Source organism: Lonchura striata, chromosome 9, assembly GCF_046129695.1.
Source record: "Lonchura striata isolate bLonStr1 chromosome 9, bLonStr1.mat, whole genome shotgun sequence".
NCBI lineage: Eukaryota > Metazoa > Chordata > Aves > Passeriformes > Estrildidae > Lonchura > Lonchura striata.
In genome coordinates, this window is record NC_134611.1 from 12,393,006 (window position 1) to 12,415,459 (window position 22,454).

At 42.4% G+C, this 22,454-nt stretch overlaps 1 protein-coding gene across 1 annotated transcript; it reads left to right on the top strand.

Annotated features, from left to right (window-relative positions):
• Positions 1–557: 557 nt before the first annotated feature.
• On the top strand, positions 558–19,181 carry STIL (STIL centriolar assembly protein). The gene is made up of 16 exons (XM_021524983.2): positions 558–604; positions 1,651–1,758; positions 2,085–2,200; positions 2,310–2,497; positions 3,457–3,704; positions 4,500–4,583; positions 4,697–4,783; positions 6,435–6,582; positions 7,691–7,800; positions 8,608–8,722; positions 9,499–10,551; positions 11,833–11,980; positions 12,729–12,954; positions 14,883–15,066; positions 15,676–15,926; positions 17,672–19,181. The coding sequence occupies exons 2-16, from the start codon at positions 1,667–1,669 to the stop codon at positions 18,489–18,491; spliced, it is 3,870 nt and encodes a 1,289-aa protein (XP_021380658.2). The 5' UTR covers positions 558–604; positions 1,651–1,666; the 3' UTR covers positions 18,492–19,181.
• Positions 19,182–22,454: the final 3,273 nt, after the last annotated feature.

Below are 22,454 nucleotides of genomic sequence, written 5' to 3' on the forward strand. Positions count from 1 at the left end.
CTTCCGGGTCCCGGGCGGGGCGGGGCGGGCACGTGGGCGCGGGGCTGGCGGCGGCGGCTCTGCGGGGACTCACAGTACCGGACCCTGGCTGGGAAAGGCCGAGGCCGGCGCGGTGTTTCAGCGGGACGGGGCGTGTCGGTTCCGTGTTCGCCCCGGCAGGGCCCTTTCCGCCATGGCCCGGCCCGGCGGCGGCGCCCCCGCTGCCATGGCAACGCCGCCGCATCGCCGCACTGCGCCTGCGCGCTCCCCGCCCCCTGGCATTTTTAAACCCCCTGCGCGCGCGCTGGCAGTTGGTTTCCCCGGGGCGCGCTCTGATTGGCTGGACCAGCCGTTCCCCGCCGTGCGCCGATTGGGCCGTGACGGGCGAAGGGGGCGGGCCCTGCTCTCTGATTGGGCAGCGGGGCAGCGGGCCGGCCGGGGCCGCGGAAGGCGCCGGGGCAGGCGGGAGCCGCGCTCGGAGCCGCCGCCGGAGCCGCGCTCCCCTCACGGCCGCTGCCCGCGGGCTGCAGCGGCGGGCCCCGCTGGGGACAGGGAGGAGAGGGCAGAGTTACAGCCCCGCAGCCCTGCCCGGGTCCCGTTCGGCTCTGCCCGGTCCGGATCGGAGGTACCGCTCGGCGCCGCATCGCCGCAGCCCCGCCGGGCGCAGCGCTCCCGGTGCCCCTCTGCGAGTGCGGCTCGGGGTGTAAAGAGCTGTGGGAGGAGTGGGGGTGGGCTTCTGCTTCGTGCTTGTCAACTTGAAATAGTGGGGCTTTAAAAAGAAAATGTTCTCTTTTACAAATTTAAGTTTGAGGCTTGTTCGTTGTTGTTAAGTTGTTGGGCTTCTAAGGGGAGTTAATAAACTGCCGCTGGAAGCATCCGAGGTGGCCGAGCTCCTTGGAGGACTGCCTTAAAAATAAAGTTATTTCCTGGCAAGTTGAAATGCTGAGGAAGCCCCTATGCTTGGCAATATTTCATGCTTGAGATAGCTACAAAACACGTCTTGCTTATTTGTTGAAAGGTATTGAGGTAATTGCCAAATTATATGGGCTGTCAGTTGTTCTGTATGTTGCTTTGTTCAAGCACCTCAAAAAAAATCTAATCCTGGTAGTGTAAATAAGTTAATGTGATTATATACTGATTTCTTCAGGGCTCTTTGAAGTCTGACTGCAAGTTTTGCACCATAGTATTTGAGTTAAGCCAAGGCTTTATTTCAGAAGTCTTTAAAGTTTAAATGGTTTGAATGCTGACTTGAAATATGAATGCTAAAACAGGGCTTTGGGAAGCTGATCTAGCATTAAATTTGCTAAACCAATTTTTTTGTGCCATGGGAGTTTCTAACTAGTGATAACTTTCTCTCCCTAAATGATATCCAAGCAGTTTTTCCTTAAGCTTTATCTGCGAGCTTGTATTTTGGCCTACACATCTTCCAAGGTTGCACGAAGAAACTCAGGTGAACAGTGAAGGTTTTGTGTTGACTTTGTAACTCTGACAACTTCATAGGATGAAGTTTCTGCTTCGTTGGCCTGGACTTGAAACAAAAAAAGTACCAACATTTTATGTATCCTGTTCTTTGGTTTTCTTACTGTGTCATGCCTTAGTTCCTTCTTTTAAACATTCTAAGATAATGATGTACCTTAATCCTTTTTTTTAAAATCTCTGTGATCTTCCCAGATTTGTTCCCAAAAGGATGGTCCCTTTCAGTTTCCCTCTGTCCAAGTGTGCACTTTGGGACCCAGTCCCCATGGGCGATGTCATTGGCGCACACGTCACCTATTACAGGTATCCATTCCCTTTTTGGGCAAGCTAAAGGTTAAAATAACTCATGGATTGTGTGATGCAAAGCCTCATTTTGTCTTTTGATTCTGTTGTATGACAAGGGCCAAAGGACAAGGAAGCAGTGGGTTTGTTATAAGCATATAGGGATTTTCACAGGAAAGATTTCAGTTTCCTTTCCTTTGTCTAACAGTTCAGTGGCTTGAAGATGCATCATTTTAAAGTAACTTAAAATTTTTTTCCATTTTCTTCTCACATGGATAAGGGATACTTTTTAAAAACAAGCATTAAAAAGAATTTGCGACTTAAACTTGCTTATTGCTTCTTTTTAGAAACCCCAGAATATATCTGGTGGAGAAAACCTTGCGGCTTGCCTATCGCCATGCCAAGCAGAATGAAAAGAAATCATTTTCCTGTGTTCTGCTTGGGACCCTGGCAGTAGATGAAGGTAATTCCAAACATGAGGTAGACAGACAGCATTGGTTGGTTGAGTAAGCTGTTGTTAAGGAGTCTGAGTTGTTGCTCTTGGACTCTAATTTTATTTATTTATTTTGAAGATGGCGAAGGCATAACGCTAACAATAGATCGCTTTGATCCTGGCCGAGAAGTTACTGGTGGATCAGGCAAAATTCCAACTGCATCCCTTCCTGGAGACTTTTTGATTCCATGTACAGTTAATGCCTGGGGACCTTGTTCAGATAATATAATAGTGCACAGTGCTGAAGATATCAGCTTGGCTTTCAAGGTAGGCAGCTCTTAGCAACTTTTGGGTCTCTTAAACAGTGAACTGTCTGCGGGACACTGAACTATGCAGAGAGCTGTGTTTCCAGCACAGCAAGGGTATGGCTGAACCGAGACTATGTAGTTAATTGTGTGAAATTAGATGCTTGAGTGTCATTGAAAAGTGTATTGGAAACTTGTAAAAATCAGTTAATCCTCACAAGTGTTTAAGGATCACACAGTCTTGGATGAAAATCTTGCTGACTGACCAAAGTTTTTCATCTGGTCTAACCACCAAAACCAGCGAAACAAAAGAGATTGAAGCAAACTCACTTAAACAAGAGAAAATAGGGGTTTTTTGTTGTTTTCCCCTCAAAACTGTTATTAATCAGTTGCAGTATTTGGGCAGTTGTTGCTGAAGTGTTGCTAGGCGAGTGACCCGCCCAAAACGTGTACAGCCCTATATAGGTTAGCAGCCATAGCTGAAATGTGTGCTCTGCTGTAGAAATGTAATCTACTAAATACACTTTCCGTTCCTGTGGACTTTTCCCTGTAGTTGTTGCAGTGTGTATTTTATAATAAAAATCAAGCCTGCTTCACATCTGAACTTTCTCATGATGATACATCTAGATGTTAAATTACATATTTCTTGAATGCAAGTAAGAAAACTTTGACAAATCAGCTTGAGCCTTTTAGTTGTCTGTTATTATATTTTTATATAATTGAAATAACCCCAGCAATACATCATAAAACAGTGCTAAGGTACGCATAGCTAATTTTCAAGTGTATTTTGCATTATTCATTATATTCAGCAGAGCAGTGAGCTTTGGAGACCTAGGTTAATAGCTTTTTGTATATTACCTACTGCAGTAGTAAGCTGTGATGAATGATTGGAATTCCTATTGTAATGCATCTTGAATCATGGTAATCATATGAAAATAATTTCGTGTATTTAACTCGTCTTTTTTTTTTTTTTTCTTCTAGGGTCTGCAGCAGAGTCTGTGCAGTAAAAAATCTCTGGATCTTTCTAAACTGCTCACTGTTAGAGCCCACATTGTTTTCACAGAAAACCTGGATAATCTACACTTCAATTTTTGCTGGGCTTCTCTTACTGTGGCCAATATTTTGGAATATACCCCTGTGAAACCTGTTCCAATTATTCCAACAGCACTAGCAAGAAATTTGAACAGTCCTATGAATATTGCACAAGTCCAAGGAACTTATAAATGTGGGTGAGTAAAGGGTGGTCCTAAAGCTGTCAAAGTTGCCTGTCAGTTTCTTGCCTTTCCTAAAGGAGGTGGGTAGGAGAGATCTCAGCTGTACTTTGCTTTTTAGTAAAATAACTGGCATAAAAATGGCATGTCTTCTGGCCTTGGAAATGTATTAAAACATTAACTTGCTTTTGGCTTCAGTAAAAGGATCTTCCTACTGGGACGGGAGAACACACCTCTAGTTAACATAATAAATATAAACAGCTTCCAGCTTTTCAAACACCATCAGTGCTTGCCCTGCAGTGAAAAACAGATGAATGCTAACCAAAGCTTTTTTTTTTTTTTTTTTTTTTGTTAATTGTGCTTCTGAGATGGTATTGGGAAGTCATCATTCTGACTGGGAACTAATTGAATAGGGTGAACTAAGGATAGATCAGGGAAATAGTGTGAAGCAACTGAATGTCATTTTATTTGTACAGGGACTTTATGAATGCCTCTCTGAAAGTTACTCTTCAGATTTAACATGACTTGTTCTTGGGGATTTGTTATGAACACTAATTCTATATTCATTAAAATACTACAAATAGTACTATGTAAATTTGGTCCTTGATAACTCTTTGATACACAGGGAATTGCTGAAAAGCTGGGGAGTTGCTGTTAAGTGTGTGGATAAGAGCAGTTTTGATCTTTAATTTTTTTTCCCTAAATTTCTTTTCTTACAGTATTTTCTAAACTTGTACTTTTCTCTTCAAGATTTTTTTTCTGAAAAACTGCCTTCCAAAATATTAAAACAACCCAACTTTTGCTTTCTTTCAGCTATCTTACTATGGACCAGACACGGAAATTGCTTTTACTACTTGAGTCTGATCCCAAGGCTTATGCTCTGCCATTAGTTGGAGTGTAAGTGTTTGTCCAGATTAATACACACATCGATTTGAGATTTATCTGAGTGATTACATAGCAAAAATTTGGTAACAGAGCTGTCTCTAATTAGACTTTTTTCTTATTTCTAGTTGGCTGAGTGGAGTTACTCATATCTACAGTCCTCAAGTCTGGGCCTGTTGCTTGCGATATTTGTTCAGTTCTTCAATTCAAGAAAGGCAAGTCACTTTTATAGGTAAAACATAGAAGCTATTGGCTTCCCAAAAAAAGTATTCCACAGAAATGCATGACAGCATAGGCTCTGCTCAAAGATACTTAAGGAAATTCTGTGATTTATATGTTGTATGGAGGTACAACATATGTGCCTCTGGTTTAAATGTTCTTTTTAGTTTTGGTTTCTGCACAAAAATTTTCTGTGACTGAAATGTTGGAAAGCTGAGCTGATATCTCAAAGTCAGAAGAGGGCGAACATTAATATCCTTAAGGTCACTGCATTTTAGTTTAAATAATAAGCCGCAAGCAGGAAACAGTAGTTTAAACAGTGGTGGGATTTTGTTTTTGAGCATTTCTTAGAGGTGTTTTCTTTGAGATGAGCTTTCTGCCTGGTTATGCCTGACCAGCATATTGAAGCATATTGATTTGCAACCTATGCTGTCCTATTATGACTTCCTGTTACATGTTCAGTTTTTTTTTAATAATGTTTGCATTCTGGGGTATTTTTTCGTTGTGATGTTAGTGGATAATCATTCCTCATTGTCTAGATATTGTCACTTGTAACATTTGCTGAGTTCTATTTGTATGGAGCTGGGAGAGAGTTTAGGTGTTTATAGTTTGAAACTGTACCTCAGATAAGTGAGACTCTGAAATATGCTGTATTCATAAGCACTTCTTTTGATTGACCACACTTGTTTTTAAATTATGAAATACAACCACGTTTGGTGAACAGATGTGTCTGCAATTACAAAATAGACTTCATTCCCTTAACAACTGAAATATGTCCAAACAAAGATAAGAGACCAATTAGATTATTAGATAGGCAAGTTGGATGCTTGACTCTCATTAACTTTCACTGATGCCATCATGGAAGTGGATTAGGGAGATTTGATGAACCATGCAAACAGCATTAACCTCTACAGGCTAACTGCTTAATCTGTGCATCATACATTTTTAACTCTTTAGGCTGTAAGTAAATTTTGAAGTTGCGTGAATGTGTTTTTCAAGCATACTGCTTTTTCTATTGCATATATTATTTAATGAAGAAGCAAACAAATAAAAACCCTCACAAACAAGCATGTTACAAGTCCTATAAAAAGAAAAACTGTTCTGAAAGTAATACTACCTTTTACTGGAAGCACACATTGTTGTCATTATCCTTGAACTTGTGTTAAATGCGGATTGTTGTTATTCGCTATTCTCAACTTGTAGAAAAGAAAAGCTTCAATATAATTTTCCTAAAAAAAATCTTTTTGCTAATGAATGTTTTTTGAAAGTTTACGGATAACAGAGTCACTAAGTGTCTGTATAATGCATCTTCAACTGAAAACTAAAAAGAAAATAAAACACAATGTCATTCTTAGATGTTTTCTTCTGTTATGTTAGAACTCTTCCAGGAATTCATTTAAAATACTAAGTGATTGTAAAGGTTGGAAATACAAACAACATGGATTATTTCCATTTCTCTTCTTTTCTTTGATTCTTGTGTGTGGCTGTAGTCATAAATCCATCCTCACTATCCAGAGCTAAGCACCACTCAAAATGCTATGATTCACCAGTTTGCTAAACTGTGTGAAAATTTCTTCACTGTATTGAAAATATAAGGGCCTTCTTCATGTTTAAGTTATTTAAAGATGTGTTTTTCTTTTATTTTAGGGTTTTTTCAGAATCTGGGAGTTTTCTTATTGTGCTTTATTCGCTGACACACAAGGAACCAGAGTTTTATGAGTGTGTTCCATGCAGTGGGCAGACTGAGCTGGGGTTTCAGATCCTAACTTGCCACGAAACAATTCACCTCTTCAAAGTAAGTGTCTTGCTTTCCTCCTGCATCATGGTACTTCAAAATTTGCCTTAAGAGTCATTATGATGTGACCTAAATGGTGTAGGTCTATAAAACTGCTTTTTCCCAGGACTACTGTAAATTCAGTTTGTCCCTCAAATTGAGAAATTACTTCCAAAGTCAGCACTGCTCATGCTTCTAATAGCATTAAGCATCTGTCTTTTAAGTATAGTGTGCTGTGTTAGTGTTCCTTCCTACTAATGCCCTTCTGGCCTTATGAGCAGAGATTCAGACTTCCTACAGCATTTGTTACTTTAGTGTGCTGTGTTCACCTTGGCCACGTCAAACAGCGGCTCTGGGTGATGCTTGCTGGAGAGCAAAGCTGAGTGTTGTGCTGTGCTTGAAGTTGAATGCAAAAAAGGAATTTAGAGGTTATCAATTTCATCAGAGTTTTATTAATGGCAAACTTTATCTTTGTGCAAAGTAACCCTCTGAAAGAACTTGATGATAGAAGCCTGGGAGATGGCTAGTAAGGTTTGAGGAAGTTCTAGGAAATCTCAGTTCCTTTTGTGTTTTCCTAGGCTTGTGCAGAGCCTGCAGGTGAGTTGTTAATGTGCTCAGTAAGTGCTGCTATGCTCTGTCAGAGAAACAGTGAGTGTAACATGTGTGCTATGCTGTGTACTCATTTCTCTTCCCGATTGAATTTTCTGTCAGGGCTGGGTTCGTCCTTTAGCCTGGGGATAGCTCAGCCTCTGGAGATGACAGATCTCTCCACAGAAGCTCACTTCTGTTGTCTCCAGGAGTTGCCCTGCTGTGGTGTGTGAAACAGTACAGGAACGTTTGCTGTTTCCTGTAGTGGTGACAGCCCTGGAGGAGTATCTGAGCAGTTACAGTGAGGAAGCATCTGCTCATGACTATAATTAGCCCAACTACTTTACAGAGTAGCAGGGGAACAGTGTTAAACAGGAAGGGAAGTTGCCTGCTTCCTTGTAGTGCTGAAAATTTTGAAAGTAGGGGACAAGTAGCAAATAATCATATAACTGTTCTTAAAGCTGCTTCTTTGGGAGTGGTGCCTCAGTGATTGGAAGTTTGAAGGTTTTGTACTTTACAAATATGGAACATTTCATTCCAGAATGTTGAACCATCAGACAAGAGCCCAATCCAGTTTGAGTTGAGTGCAGAAAACCAAAATGCAGAAACTGAGTTCTTCAGCAGAATTTGCAAGAAACTTCCAATCAAAAGGTAAATCTCTCAGATGCCATTTATGTGCAAGTAGGAATTATTTATTGTATGAGGGTTTTGATCTGTTTTGTGCTATGTGTCAGTTGAGCTGTGAATACATTCTCTTGCATTAAAATCTGTGTATGTGTTATTATTTATTCCTAGAGTTAATATTTTTCAAGTTAGATGGTCAAACTGTCTGTATTCCAAAAAACCTACTTGATACTGATGGTTTTAATTTATACAGTGGATGTTTCTAAAAAGGCTTCCTCACTGATGAGGCTTAATTTGCTGTATTAAGCTTTAAGTGCAATCTGTCCTTTGAAGCAAATCTCTAATTGAAATCTACTTAAGTAAAAAAATAATTCCCTTTTTTCTTCACACTTTTCAGAGCTCCAAGACCTGGATAGGTTGAAGCTTAGTCATTTTTTAGAACCTGATTTATCCATCAGATTTTTATCTATGACTAGAAGATGGCCTTTATTTTCCTTCAAACAATGTTACAGTCTTTACTGTAGCACCTCCTATCTTTTTACTATATATCAGTGCTTTGCTGTTAGAATGTCACTTAAAAGGTGTGTTTATGTGATGCTGTGGGGAGGGAGGGTTTGTATCTTCTTTCCCAAAAGCAGCTTTTTTATTTTCATTGTTTCATCTTAGAACTGTTTGCTGGGTGAACTCCCCAGCTAACCAGAGAGAAGATGAACAGCAACTGCTGCTTAGGAAAATGATGCACTGTAGATGGCATGTTGAAAAACGTGAAGTTTCATGTTACTGCTGCCAAATCTGACAATCAAACACTTTTACTTTGATTTATCTTGGTTTTAGTCTTCCCCAAGGCTCTCCACCCAGCAAGTTGTCAGCAAGTGATCATGACTCTGGTGTGGAAGATGAGGATTTATCCCCCAGACCAATTCCAAGTCCTCACCCAGTGAGTCAACAGGTAACTAAATAGTTGCTCTGGGTATCTCAGATGTGACAGAGCAGCAGAACTCATTTTAAGGAAACTGGAGACTGCAAAGCTTCTCTCTCTCAAGCTAGCAGGGGAAAACAGAATTGAAGAAATTAACCATGAGTCCCACTCCTGTAGTTAATCTGCCATTTTCCAGGATTTGAAACACTTTAAATTCCTGTACATGCTGTGATTTGGGAACAGAGAGAGTAGTTTCTATTTTAGGACTCTCACTCTTGTTGAATGAAGAGCTGTAGTGTCTGAAATAGAGACAGTTCTTGTGGTTTTCTTTTCATTTACCCAAAAGATCTGCTCTGTCCTTTTTTCACTGAAGCATATACAAATACAATAAATACCAGCCCTTGTACAGCATAGATCTAGAGGGATGTGGTAATTGTGTATAAAATATGTCCTATTGCAGCTGTCTCCTGGATCTAAGAATAGTAAGAGGGGAGACAGAGTCCACCCCTAGAAGGGAAATATCCATATTCTGAAATGTTCTCCCAAATGACATGGAGCATTCATTTGGCAGACAGGGCTGTTACACTATTTAAAAGCAATTTTCCTTTAAGAATGATCCTAGAGATCTTGCTGCTTTTTCTGGATTCTCCAGTCTTTAAGGAATGTGTTTAACATGTGATGTGTTTGGAAGCTGATAATCACCATATATTGATTTTAAATTAAAACATTTTATTTGAGGAAATTTTGCATTCAAAGAGCAGACAGTATTTTAAAATTATCATACGTGTGTGTAATTATCCCTTCAGGTTACCAGAATTTTTCCTTCAGTGCCAGAGCTGTCACTTATTTTGGATGGGAGTTTTGTAGAATCAGGACAATCATCTAAGCCTGTGGGGACTTCAGGTGCTAAAAGTCTACCCACAGTGCCAAATCAGCCTATTAAAAAGAAGTGTTGCATGAGATCTACATGTCACCCCAGCCAGCACTCTGAAGACAGGCAGAACTTTCCTGCTAATATGGGAGATCCCACTGTGAGACGATTGCCAAATCCTGTACACCAGAAAATTCCAGCTTCAATGCCTTGTAGAGGAAATCAAGCTCTACTACAGCAGCAGGTGCAGTGTAAGAAGGCTTCCCCTCAATCAAGAAAAAGTTCAGGATCATCTTCTCCTTCAACACCTTGTAGTGGGCCTTCCCCAGATACATCTGTGCACCACCCTAGAAAGCCATTGGAAAAACTTGTATTAAATCCTGAGAGTGTCACACCACAGGGAGAGCCTCTGCTTAGGAGAACATCAGTGTCTGGCTCCAAGCAGCTTCCTGCTGTTCCACAGCCAGTCCTCCACAACTCTGCTTTGTCACCACAGAGCTGCAGACAACCACCAGATCTGCAGGTGCCAGTTCAAGTGCCACCTTCCTGTCCAGCATGCAGCTGTCAGTGTCCTGCTTCTCTCCAGTATAATCCCATAAACTCATGGCAAGGGGTTGGTAAAATTAGCCCCAAACACAGAGCAGAAATCCAGTCGGAGATGGCTCAGCAAAATCCTCGTGCAGTGTTCCATCAAAATATCATTTGCCCAAACGTTTGCTGCAACCCAGGGTATGCCACGAGCAGCCCTATAAACGTGAGATATCCCGGGAAAGCAGGGAGCTGTTCTCTTGACAATGGCTTATCACCTGGAATAAGGATGCCATCGAGTGCGAGCCCCTCGAGCCTGCAGTGCTGTGCAGCCCACTCCCCGTGCCTGCACACGCCTGCTCCTGCAGCAGCATCAGATAATGGCATGATGGGATTATCTCCAGATGCATACCGGCTCCTCACCGAGCAAGACAGACAACTCAAATTACTTCAGGCTCAGGTTTGTGGAAATGTCAGCTCTCTCCTCTGCCCTCTCAGTGATTATGCTTTGATAGTTCCCCTGCCAAAGGAATTAAATTAACTGTTGTCTATCTGTGTTGGAACAAGGGAGCGTGTCATACCGGCTGCAGTTTGGGCATAGAGAGGGGACTCAATTAGCTCTACCAATTGGTGTCCTTTTAAAAACTATTTGACTTGCATCTAATGAAATTCTGCATTTAATTTTGGGGTATTTCTATGATATGAAGGTTTCTTTTTAGTAGAATGTTTGTAATGCAAACTGATACACTTTCTGTATAAATGCTTTTCTACTAACATGCTTGTCTGTGTTAAAAAAAAATGCATAGGCTATAGGCTTTGGAATTACTGTAAACATAAGATGAACAACAGAATGTTTTCACATGTTGCTTTTTCCACCTTCAAGTCTACAGCTCCCTGAGCTGTTGCTTTGAAAACTTAAGTTGTCTGCATTGATGCCTGGTTCATTAGGTCTTTTCTGTGCTAGAAAACTGGACTTTGGGGGTCTTGCTGTGCTCTGTTGCCTCACCAGGTTAAGTTTCTTCAAAATATCAGCCCCTTAGCAACTTGCTGGCCCTGTATTTTGCAGGGTATGATTTGGGGCTGAAGAGACAGTTTAAATTTTGCTGCTGGTGATGAACAATGCAAATAGAGAAGTTTGCAGTACTTGAACTAGAAAACTACAACTGTTTTTGGTGTAGTTCCTGTATTTCAAGTCAAGAACCCAAAGCATGGGTTGGCCAGGAGGGAAATCCCTCCTTACTGCAGCCTTCACTGTTAACTGTGTTTCTTCCTGGAGCTGCAAGCTAATCAGTGAATAGGGTGGGTGAAAATCCTAAAGAGAAGATTGCCTGGCAACCTTAATTTTATCACTTATTTGCTTAGCTTTGTAATTAATATAAAGTTGGTGTAGGGACAGTTGGCATATAAATGCTTGGCTGGTAAGTCGGTTAATAGGCTTTGTATGTGAATGAAAGGGAATGAATACTTCCAGCAAGTGTGGTGCAAATAGGCTTTACCCAAGTTGTCTTGGTGCTGCCTCTGCCAGCGTGCTGAAAAATCTTCTTTGCTAGCTGTGCCAACATCAAAATTGGTGTTTTGATTTATGCTGTGTGCACTGCTGAGAGCTGGAAGGTGTTCAGACTGCTGTGGCAGCACAGCCTGTATTTGAATCCAGATCTTAGCAGAACCCAATTAATTCACTTTTGCCTGTTATAGCTGTTAGTTTGTTGTGCAGATGCTAACTTTGCAATGTCTCTGACAGATCCAGCGCTTGCTGGAAGCTCAGGCTCGCCAGGAGGGTTCCTCGGAGGAGGCTGTGCAGCCGGAGAAGCCGGGGGAGCTCGTTTCTATGGAAACACAGACCTCGCCGCGATCGCACAAGAGGAGTGTGAGCGTCGCCGTCAGCACAGGTAACGCTTCATTCTCCTAAAAGAGACTGGCACCGCTTTTTTCTGGACATTTCTGTGGGTCCTTTGGGCATGGAGGAAATGTTCTGCAGAAATGCTGAAGCTCTGCAAACACGCACCTAGTTCCAAAAAACACTTAAGTTGTTGAGATGTTATTTGCAAGTTTAGGCTGGAGTTCCTTTTGTCTTTGATTGCCATCACTGAAATAATTATTTTTCCAGTAGCTTTAGAAAGGTGTTCTGTTTAAAATGGTGTCTTCTTGAAATGTAATTCCACATCTTTTTTTATTTCATACACTGTTTTGAAAAGTAATAGCTTCTATGCAATAGAGTGTTCCAATAAGTATATTATTGATGTTGTTTGTTAATCATGCATGAAGAAGAGATTGTAATTGCTTTAGTTTAGGAGAGGTATGCAGCTGTATCTGCACAGCTGCATATTAACATAGTAGTTCCTGTTAAATCCATGGAAATGTTGTTCTAAGTCTGGAGGAAACTTTGATACAGGCTCAAGGTCAATGAATTAAAATTATTTAATACAACCATTTCTTTCCATCGAGTACACTTTGGAAGAAACTAGGACTTGGATGATATTTTGGCAACTTTTAGCTGATTTAAACTGTAAATCACTTTTTAAATGGTGAAAGAAACATGAACAGGAGAAAATTATTCCTCTAGCTATAGAAAGTCAAAGGGTGTCAGAAAAAAGTAATGACTCTTCCTAAACAGTTAAACCTCTAATTTTGTCCTAGGTGCTAGTTTATTTTGGGATACAGCTGCAGAAAAACAAGACAACTCCATACCACGAGGGAAAAAAGAAGATGGAGAGATTTCTAAGGAGGACATAAACATTTCAATTAATGCTGAACAAGATGCAAGTAATACAAGTATTGCTTCATCCTTAAGGGTCGTTGACATGCCCAGCTTTGTAGAGAGTATTCACCTTGTGGAAGAAGGAACTAATCAGAACATTCCCCAGTAAGTAACAGAAACATGCTGTGCTCACATAATGTGCTAAACTGCCTTATGTAAGTCATTACTTCTGTAATATTTTTTTCTTCAGGAGTTATAAATAGTCTGACCTCAGCTGTTGTGTTCTCTCCCTTCTATATTTTGTAATTATGCTTTGAACTGAACAGCTCACCAAAACACATCTGCCTTTAGAGTCTGCATTTATCAGTCATGCAGGTTTAGCTCTTGCCTACCGGTCAGCAGCAGCTGATGCAAAAGCCTTTAACTTACAAAAGCATGCACTGTGCTGGCAACATTCCTCTTCTTACCTTAAATCCTGACTGGAAAAGGGGGTGACGCTATACTCAGTTGTTTTCCTGCAGTGGCTTTTCCTTGTCAGCATTCAGAACCTTTCCAGTTCTGAGGGGCTTGGGATGAGGTGTTTATGATTGTGGCTGTTCCCTGAATTTCTCTTTGTTTTATGCCTGATTACTTTGTGTGTGGTGCATGCAGATACTGACTTCAGTGCTGTTAATTTAATTATTTTTAAGCTCAGTTGCTTTATAGAGCAGTGACTAATCTCAGACTAATTTGGGAAGTGGTTTTAAAAATATTTTTAATTATCTATATGGATGCTACTTCTACTTAGGAATAGCTCAACAATTTAGCACTTTAGTGATCTAATATTGTCTAAGTATAAAAAGCCAAAGGAGAGGGAATACCCTTCCAGTTAAATTAGATTCCTAAAATACTCATATTGAGAAAAATGATGGTAATTAAGCTATAGCTTAACTATTTGTAGTCCTTGATTAAAGTGCTGTCTGCAAACATATACTGGTACCAGAGATGTTATGGATTTAGATCAATCTTATGAATGTTGCATTTTAGGACAATGCCATCTTAAGGTTCCCTTCAACTTGGATTCATAAACCAGTAAAACAGCTGGAAGGTATCTTATAGTGAGAATGCAGAGCATCACACAGATTTCTTTGAGGAGGAGGAGGGGAACATTTTTGGGAATGATGAATAATTGCTAGTGTAACAGTAGCTGATAACCTACATTGACTATCTGGTATGTCACGTGGTTTAAATCTTATCGCTTTCAACACAGCCAATTGATCAGTTGAGTTCTGAAATTCCCTTATCTTACACTTGTCTCCTCAGGAGGAACAGGAAGGGGGAGGAGGGTCGCTTGAGGATCTTCTTGGGATGATAGTAGTATTGATATGTCTGCTCTCCAAAGGCTTATGCAATGCATACATCAATGAGGGGGGTGCAGAGCACTGTGTTGTAACTCATTCAATGTTTACCCTTTTAAGCCTTTATAGTTCCTCTTTCACATCTCTTACTGAAAAATATTTTAGCTAGTTGTTTGTTCTCAGTTTGTGATACTCAGTGTGCATGTGTCTACTTGTAACTGTCTTTGAGAAGTTTTTAAACTTCTCAGGAATCCCATGATAAGTTATGCCACAGGAATCCCATGGTAAGTTATGTACCTTGGTAAAAGCAGCTTTTTTAGTATGTCATGTGTCAGAGCATACAGAAGATACTTGCTTCTAAAGGCTTATAAGTGATATGCTGAAAACATAAATTTCAAATTGTTAATAACTTTCCTTTCATCTTGTTTAAGTCATAGTGTGTCACTGAGTTTTTACTAGTCCAGAGGTGCCATTGCCACTTTGAAATCACCTTTTGGAAAACTAGTCAGGCTGTTGTAGTTGCACACTTGGAGGTCTATTTCCTCAGTCCTCAAATTACTTTGGAGAGGAAGTGAGTGCAGAAAGGAGCAAAGCCTTGAGCAGCAGGCAAAACTAAAACCCCTTGGGATCCGTTTCCGTTTGCAGTACTCGATTGTTCTTCTCTGATGTTCATGAACAAATAAAGTACACGTAGTGATAATGATGCTTCTGCTGTTTCAAGGAAGTATATGTAGCTATCTTGGTGTTCTCTTCCAGAGCTGGAAACGTTTCCCAAGCACTTGTTCGTGGTTCATCCCTGGAAGAAAGTGTCGGTGTGTCTTTACAGAAAGAGCCATTGGAGGGAGCCAGGAGCCAGGTGGTGGTAACAAGCGAGCAGAGCTCGGAGCCACTGCTGCCTCAGCAGCCCTCAGAGGAGCTGAAGCTTTACCAGGACTTACTGGTAACTCATGCACATTTTATATTCTGCACTGAATGCAGCAGTCAGAAACAGCACCCTGCTGAACTTATGATGTGGTATTGGCATGAATGAAAGCTGCTTGTGGTTTTCAAATTCACATTGTGCTCTGCAGAAAACTCTGCGTTTGTGGTTCTTAAATTTTTTTTACATTGTTTAAGTGGTTATTTTATACTTCTCTTTCATGTATACCTGGAGTACTTTCTATTAGCTAATAAATAATAATTTTTTAATTCAAGGACATCAGCTGATAAGTTCCCAAATTAGTGGCCTTTAAAATAACACAGCATTTTACTTTCAAGTCCCTTAAAGGGCAGATATTTTAATCTGGAAGAATATCAGTATGTGATACGTTTAAATTCAGAACAGACTCTTACAGAAAGCTTGAAGTGTAAAATGTTCCAGTGTTTGCCTACACTGCTTTGAGTTTTAAGTGATTGCATCTGAGCTATATCTGAATGTGCCTTCTTTGTCAGAATAAACTATTAATCCATCAAGTTGTATTTGAAGTTGTGTCAGAGTAAGTCAGGATTTTGGTATGTGGCAGTTCCTGTATGTCATTATGTTTTTGCCGTGTGCTCCCTTTTTCTGTAGGGCCAAGTAAACCACCTCTTAAAGACCTCAGAAGTGAAAGATCACCTGCCTTTAAAATCGGAATTTGTTGTTGAGGATGGTCCTACATATCAGGATATTGATGGTACAGAAGTGGCTTCAGAGACTGACCCAGGAGGGGTGGACAAAGAGAGTGTCGTTAGTGCCACACTCAAACAGCTGAGGAGTCTTGGAGTGACAGTGGACTCACCTGGCAGTATGAAGGAAAATACACACAAAGTGGAGAATGCCAGGTAAAATGCTGGTGGTCTTGAGTAGTAATGTGCAGATCCAACTGAAAATTAAGATTTGACTCAATGAGTCAAGAGAAGACTGTTCACTGCCGCTGGGATTTGGGTGCACCTTGATCTACATTTCCTGCACAATTGAAATGCTGGTTCATGCTATGGGCATTTCAGATAGGTTAAGAGCTCTGTTAGCAAAACTCAGAATATTTAAACAGAACACAAGTAGCTCTTGCTGTTAGAGCATCTGGTGATTCTTAAAGCATTGTGCATGCAATTCCCTCCAATAACAAGGAATTCTTTGGTGTGTGTCCAAGTATTCCAGAGCAACTCTGGACTTGAGAGACTGAACATTAAGTAGCTGTGTATTTTGTCATTGCTTCTTAACCTTTGTCTTGCACTTTACCAGTACATGTGAAATTATCATTGTGGCTTTGGTATCTAATCAAAACTGGTTCTGTCCTAATTGCTTGTTATTGTGGATGCCTTGAGCAGAGAAAGTGCTGGGGAGAGAAACAACAGCCTTGTTGAAACAGAGGAAGGAACAGAAGTAACTTCTGAAGGAGGGTTTTCAGGCACAGGAATTTACTTGCATAGCTGTGTAGGCATAGGCTGACTGCCTGGTGCAGCTTCACTTTCATCCTTATTGTCTTCTTGATCCTGGTGTGTAGCTGTTATGTAAACAAAAAAAAAAAATCTAACCACCTCCTAATTAATCTTCTCTTCAGCCATGTGGCAAAAGCTGTTTCCAGTCATAAGCTCTTTTCTCTCCATTTTATTTGTATTTTATTGAGTGTTTTTCTGGAATGTCTGAACTACCTTCCTGGCTGGAGTCTGTCAGTGTTCTTTTAATGTCAGTAACACGCTAACATGTGAACCCGTATGGCGAAACTGGAACTCTTGGGGTTTTTTTTTTTTCTTCAAACTTGGGGAGTGGGGTGGAGTTCTTCCTTCTGCCACTTTCAAGACTGATAAACAATTCTGAGAAAAGGTCTACAGCTCAGTAGAGAAGGAAACAACAGTGCAGCTCCATAGCATAATAAATGGTTGTTGTTGCTGAGCCAGTTTATTCTCCCTGGGCAAACTTCAGAATCTGTACTTGGTGCAGTAGGAAGCCTCTTAATTTTTAATATGAGGAGCTTGGGTTTATAAACTAATATATGATGTGTGAACTAAATGCAGTGGTTTACAACCATTACTGTTGTACCAGAGCTTGTTCTTTCAGTCTTTAAACACTTGATGTATATACAAGAAATTTCTGCACCAGGCAACAGAACAAATGAACATTCCTTGTTTTAAGGTGCTTCAAAAACTAGAACCTTTTAGGCTTCTGGAAACAGATGCTATGTCAGAGTTTCTGTAAAAATTCTGGAATTACCAGGCATTGGGAAAGATATTCTTGGTCTCAGTCATTTGGCTTTTATTTCTAGCTATAAAATTGGGGCTGAATGGTAGAATTTAGAGTTGTAGGATCAGATGCACATAGTGCCACATTCACTAGTGAGAAGCGACCAAGAGTTCGAACATGCTTTAAAACCAAAACCAGCACTGTAGCCTGCTGGAGATGGGTGGCTCTTCATATGAGGGTACTGTGTATTAAAGGAGAAGGGAATATCATCCATCCTCTGACAGTGAGGATCTCACTCCTGATGAAGCTGTGTTCAGAAGAAAGGGGAAATCAGTACAGTGAGCAAAATTATGAAATGGATGCTTTTCCTGTAATGCTAAGGTAACTTTTTGATGCTTTATTTCAGCATCTTGGCATGCATAAATCCTGAAGCAGTGGTGCCTGGATTAAATTCCATGTTACTTGCCAATGTCAGCATGTGTCCCAACGTTGTTGATCTGAGCATGGAAGCAAATGCCATAGCCCTGAAATACCTCAGTGAAAATCAGTTATCCCAACTCTCTCTCAGTCGCTCAGGCCAAAATCCTCCCACAGATTTCTCCTTCCAAGACATCTTGCAAACAAATACGGACAAGAGCATGGTGGGTCTGAGTTTAATTTCACCCAACAATATGTCCTTTGCAACCAAGAAGTACATGAAGCGATATGGGCTGATACAGGACAATGATAGCAGTGAAGATGAAGAGGAACTGCAGCCTCAAGATGGCAATTTGGGCACTGTCAGAAGCAAAAGCATGCCAGACAAAAACTGTACCACTGCACTGGACAGCTTCAGCCACCAGACTGAATTGCCCAAAAGAATGGATGGAAGACTTCCCATTCACCTAAAAAGTCACAGCAGAGAGTTGACTACTAATGCTTCCCCACCAGAATTAAACAGCCCTGCATTAAAAAACATTACAAATGAAGTTTTTCCTCCCAGAACGGATCAAGCAGATGAAAATTCTCTTCAGTTCCTAAAGGATTTAAAATCAAAAACCAGATTGTTACCTGGGAGGGCTGAATTCAGTGAACACCCCATCAGGAAAGATGAAGGAGATACTCAGGCCTTTCATGGAAATCTACACACTCCAACTCTTGAAATGCTAAACCAGTCAAACAGCATCAATTCTGTTGGCACCATTCTTGATGTCAAACAACTCAGGCAATTACCAAAGCTGTTCTGAACATCCCTTGAGATGGCTGCAACCACCACTTCAGATCAGAGGGACCTCTCTGTAAAAGACTACAGGAAACCACGGGTTGAGCTCTCTTTGAAGAGGTCACTCTGTTGTAGCAATGTAAAACTTGCAGAACTGAGATTTCAGCCAGCTCAGGGACAGCCACCTCAAAGTGCCTGGCTGAGGCAGTGCTGATCAGCATAGACATATGTGTGCACTTTTGTTTACAGTTAGGTGTGATTTTAAAGCATATTGAAGGTGAATCAACCTGAGCCCAAGATGTACTTTTAATACAATTTTAACAGTGGTGATTACTTAAGTGTTCTTTTGTTTTTTAAAAACAGACTTTTCCATGTTTGTGCCAACTGTGAGCCACTGATAATGTGTGTGGCAGAGCAGGGGTAACAGAGCTAAAGCACTAATTTTTAGAAGTTTGCTGAAATGGTTGCATTCCTGTGTGTGGGTTGTGTCTGTGAGGACAGGAGATATAACTCTGGCTTTACTTTGTGTAAAATTATTTTGAATTCAGCCAAAATGGCACATGTAACTCTCTGTATCATGAAATCTTTGAAGGAAATGGGGGAAAGCTAGCACTTTTAAGACTTGTAATTTTTTTTCACCTCTATGTTTTCTATTTATTTAAAATTACATATTGCTGATAAAGGTCAAAGGTTCCATTAAAAAAATTAATCTCCACTTGACTAATGCTGCCTTTATTTAAGACACCTGTGTCTTCCTAGTCATTGTTAAAATGGTTAACTTGAAGTTCACTGATTCAGCTGCTACTGAACTCATCAGGAATCTGATACTGGGTGGTGGGGTAAGCAGAAACGATAATTTAGTTTGTTCTGGATTGACACATAAATCTTTTGTCACCAAGCACTCCAGTCTTCTAATGAAGCAGCTCTTTTCCGTAACCTTGTGATGATAATATTGCACAAAGTGAAGAATTTGGCTGGAAGTGGTGATTTATTCCCATTCCCACCATTCTGGTGGGAAGATAGTGGAATGATGGTGGAGCCATGTGTTTTCTCACTGGCCTTTTAGGTGCATCAGCATTCTCACACAGGCTTTGGAACAAACTTTGTTTTAGTGATGGCATTGTCTCAACAGCAGTTCAGCCTGGTGCTGACCTTGCCTTTCCTGTTCTGAGTGTTAAACCAGAGATTTAAACACCCCACACTGAAATCCCAGTCAGTGTTAGTTCTTGGTATGTTTGAGTGGGCACTAATTGCTAATTAATTTATTACAGAATTGGGCTGAGATAAGCCATGTGGTATTTTGAAGCCAGTTCAGAGAGGGGAAGGCAGCAGCTCCTTTAAGCCAGAATTTCTCTTCTCACACAGCCTCTTCCATCAACAAGGATATTTGCTTCCTTTCAGGAAAGGTGCTACTTTACTGTGCTGGAAAATAAAACCTTTCTCAGTCCCTGAATCTCCCCTGGATCAGGCATAAGCTTATTATCTGCCAACACATTTTCTGCTGAATCAGTCAAAAAATAGTTAATGTTTTTGAACATTCCAGTGAGATGAATGAGGCAATTCATACCTCTGAGCTATTGTTGCAGGGTTTTGTTCTTTGTTTCCTATTGTAAAATGTCTGGAAACACAGGAAGATGACAGTTGTATTGGTTAATATTTTAAAGACTTTCTTCAAATGCTCAAAGGCTAGAAACAATTTGAAAACAAAAGCCAAACTACTTCCACACAGCTCAGGACAAGGGTGTGGTGTTATAATAAGTTACACAAAGCATGTAACCCTGGACAGCAACCTCTGAGCAAGCAAAATGTTAATTTACTGGACCAAAGCAACAAAAAACACCCTTCCCTTCAAGCAACATTTTCCTTCCATAGTGTGGTGCTGAGTAATTTCAAGATGTCTGGATTTTTTTTTTCCCCTAAAGCATCCACTGCAATTAGAGGTAAAAAAAACACACACGTAAAGCCAGGTCTGGCTTTGTTAACTGAGCACTGAGGCCCAAGCTCCAGAGCTGGCTTGTGAGGGGATGGCATGGTTAATGAGGTTATATTAAGGCTTTATTGATTTGATTTTTGAGGTTTTGGGGTTGGTTTTTTTGATGTTGTTGTTAGTTTGTTTATTTCTTCCATTGTTTCTAGCTCTCCTTTATTCTAGTTAAGGGAAGATATTTATAGTGCTATCTCAAAAGTCGCTGGGCCTGCTTGGAGCATCACTGACCACTTTACTTTGGATCATTTTGGTGCTCCCCATCCTGACCGAAGGGTTTGATCCCTCTTCAGTAAATTTAAAATGCGGGCCGGAGGTGAGCACGGCCCCGGCTCCCACCGCAGCGGGCACAGGCACGGCTGGGAATGGCCCTCGGTGCTCAGAAGATGCTCGGCTTCCTAATCTCCCCCGCCCAGCCCCGGCCGTTCTATCTTTAACGCTTCCTGTCGGTGAGAGGAGCCGGCTCGAAAATGGTCGTGTTTCCTGGCGGGAGGCACGGCGGGCTCTGCGGCGCGTCGTGACCGTCCCTGCCCCGCCGCCCCACGCGCGCTGCCGGCATCGTGCGGGCTGCTGCCGCCCGGGACACGGCCCGGCCCCGGCCGTGCCGCGGGGGGAGCGCCCGGGGCTGGTGGAAACCTCTCCCACGGCCACGTCCAGAGCGGGAGGCTGAGGGGAAGGAGTGAAAGGAAGAATAACAGCTCCGGCATTTCCCCCTGCGGAGGGCGCGCAGGTGGCGGGGAGACAATAGCGACCCCCGCGCCCCGGCCCCGCCGCCGCTCCTCGGCAGGTGCGGCCGGGCCCCGCCGCCGCTTGTCCCCGAGCCCCGCGCACGGCCGGGGGCCGCCGCCTGGCCCAAGCCCCGCACAGGGGACCGGGGGTGTCCCGGGAGGGGCTCAGCCCCGGCCCCTTCCCTCCCGCCCCGCGCCGGCCGTGATTTCGTTGATTTTCGGGTTCCCGCGCGGGCCGGTCCCCAAACCCCTCCCCACCGCTGCCTTCAGGGCCGCGCTACCCGCGGCTGCCGGAGGAGCGGGTCTGGGACCCTCCAGCGCCTGCTGCCTTCCCCCTTTCCATGCCGCCAGCCTCTGGCATTTCGGGGAGCTTTCCACGCGTCCCGTCGCTTTGCCATGGCCGCGCAGAGCACCGCGACCCCCGCCCCGCCCGCTCCGTCCCCACGAGCCGCTCCGGGGGCTCGGGGCTCTGGCCAGCCCGGGGATCTCTGCCCGCCCGGGCCCGGAGCCCGCCCGGCCGGGCTGAGCCCCTTCCCCGACGGGGCGCGCAGCCCGGCCCCAGCCCCGCCGGCTGCCCCGCTGGCTGCCCCGCGCTGCTGCCCGGCACTGCTGCCCCGCACTGCTCCGGGGCGAGCCAGGGCCTTTTCCCCCTTCCCCCAGCCCCTCTCCTCCAGGGTCCGCCGCTAACATCCCAAATTTCTCGAGGTGCCGGCTCGGTACCCGCTCCGCTCACAGTCCCCAGCATCCCCGGCTCGGCAGGGATGCTCGGCCTTTTCCCACCCCAGAACGGGAGACGGGACAGGGAGCTCGCCCCAGTTCAGCCCTTCAGCGAAAACACACAGTGCTGGGGGATTGGGGCCGCTTTTCTCCAAAACACCTACTTTCGATGTGCTTTATTTACCTCCTCTTGTCCCAAAGCAGCCCACACCCTTTCCCCCTCTCTCAACAACTCCAACAATTTATTTTGGCTCATTAAATTTAATTAAGAGCGGAGTAGGTGTTCCATATTTAATAATAATAAAAAAAAAAAAAAAGAAACCAGAAAAAAAAAAAAGAAAAAAAAAAAACAGGGGCATAATAACCTCCAAGAGGACTAAAATAAAGAATCGCTATTCAGATGCGGGCAGCCACAGTGCAATTTTTTATTACTTTTTTTTTTTTTTTTTTTTTTTTTTTTAGTGTCTTTTTAAGAGCATCTAAGCACACACACATAAAAAGCTAGAAGGCATGCATTCCGGAGTTATTCCTATGCATATCCCTGCAATAATTTTCCGCT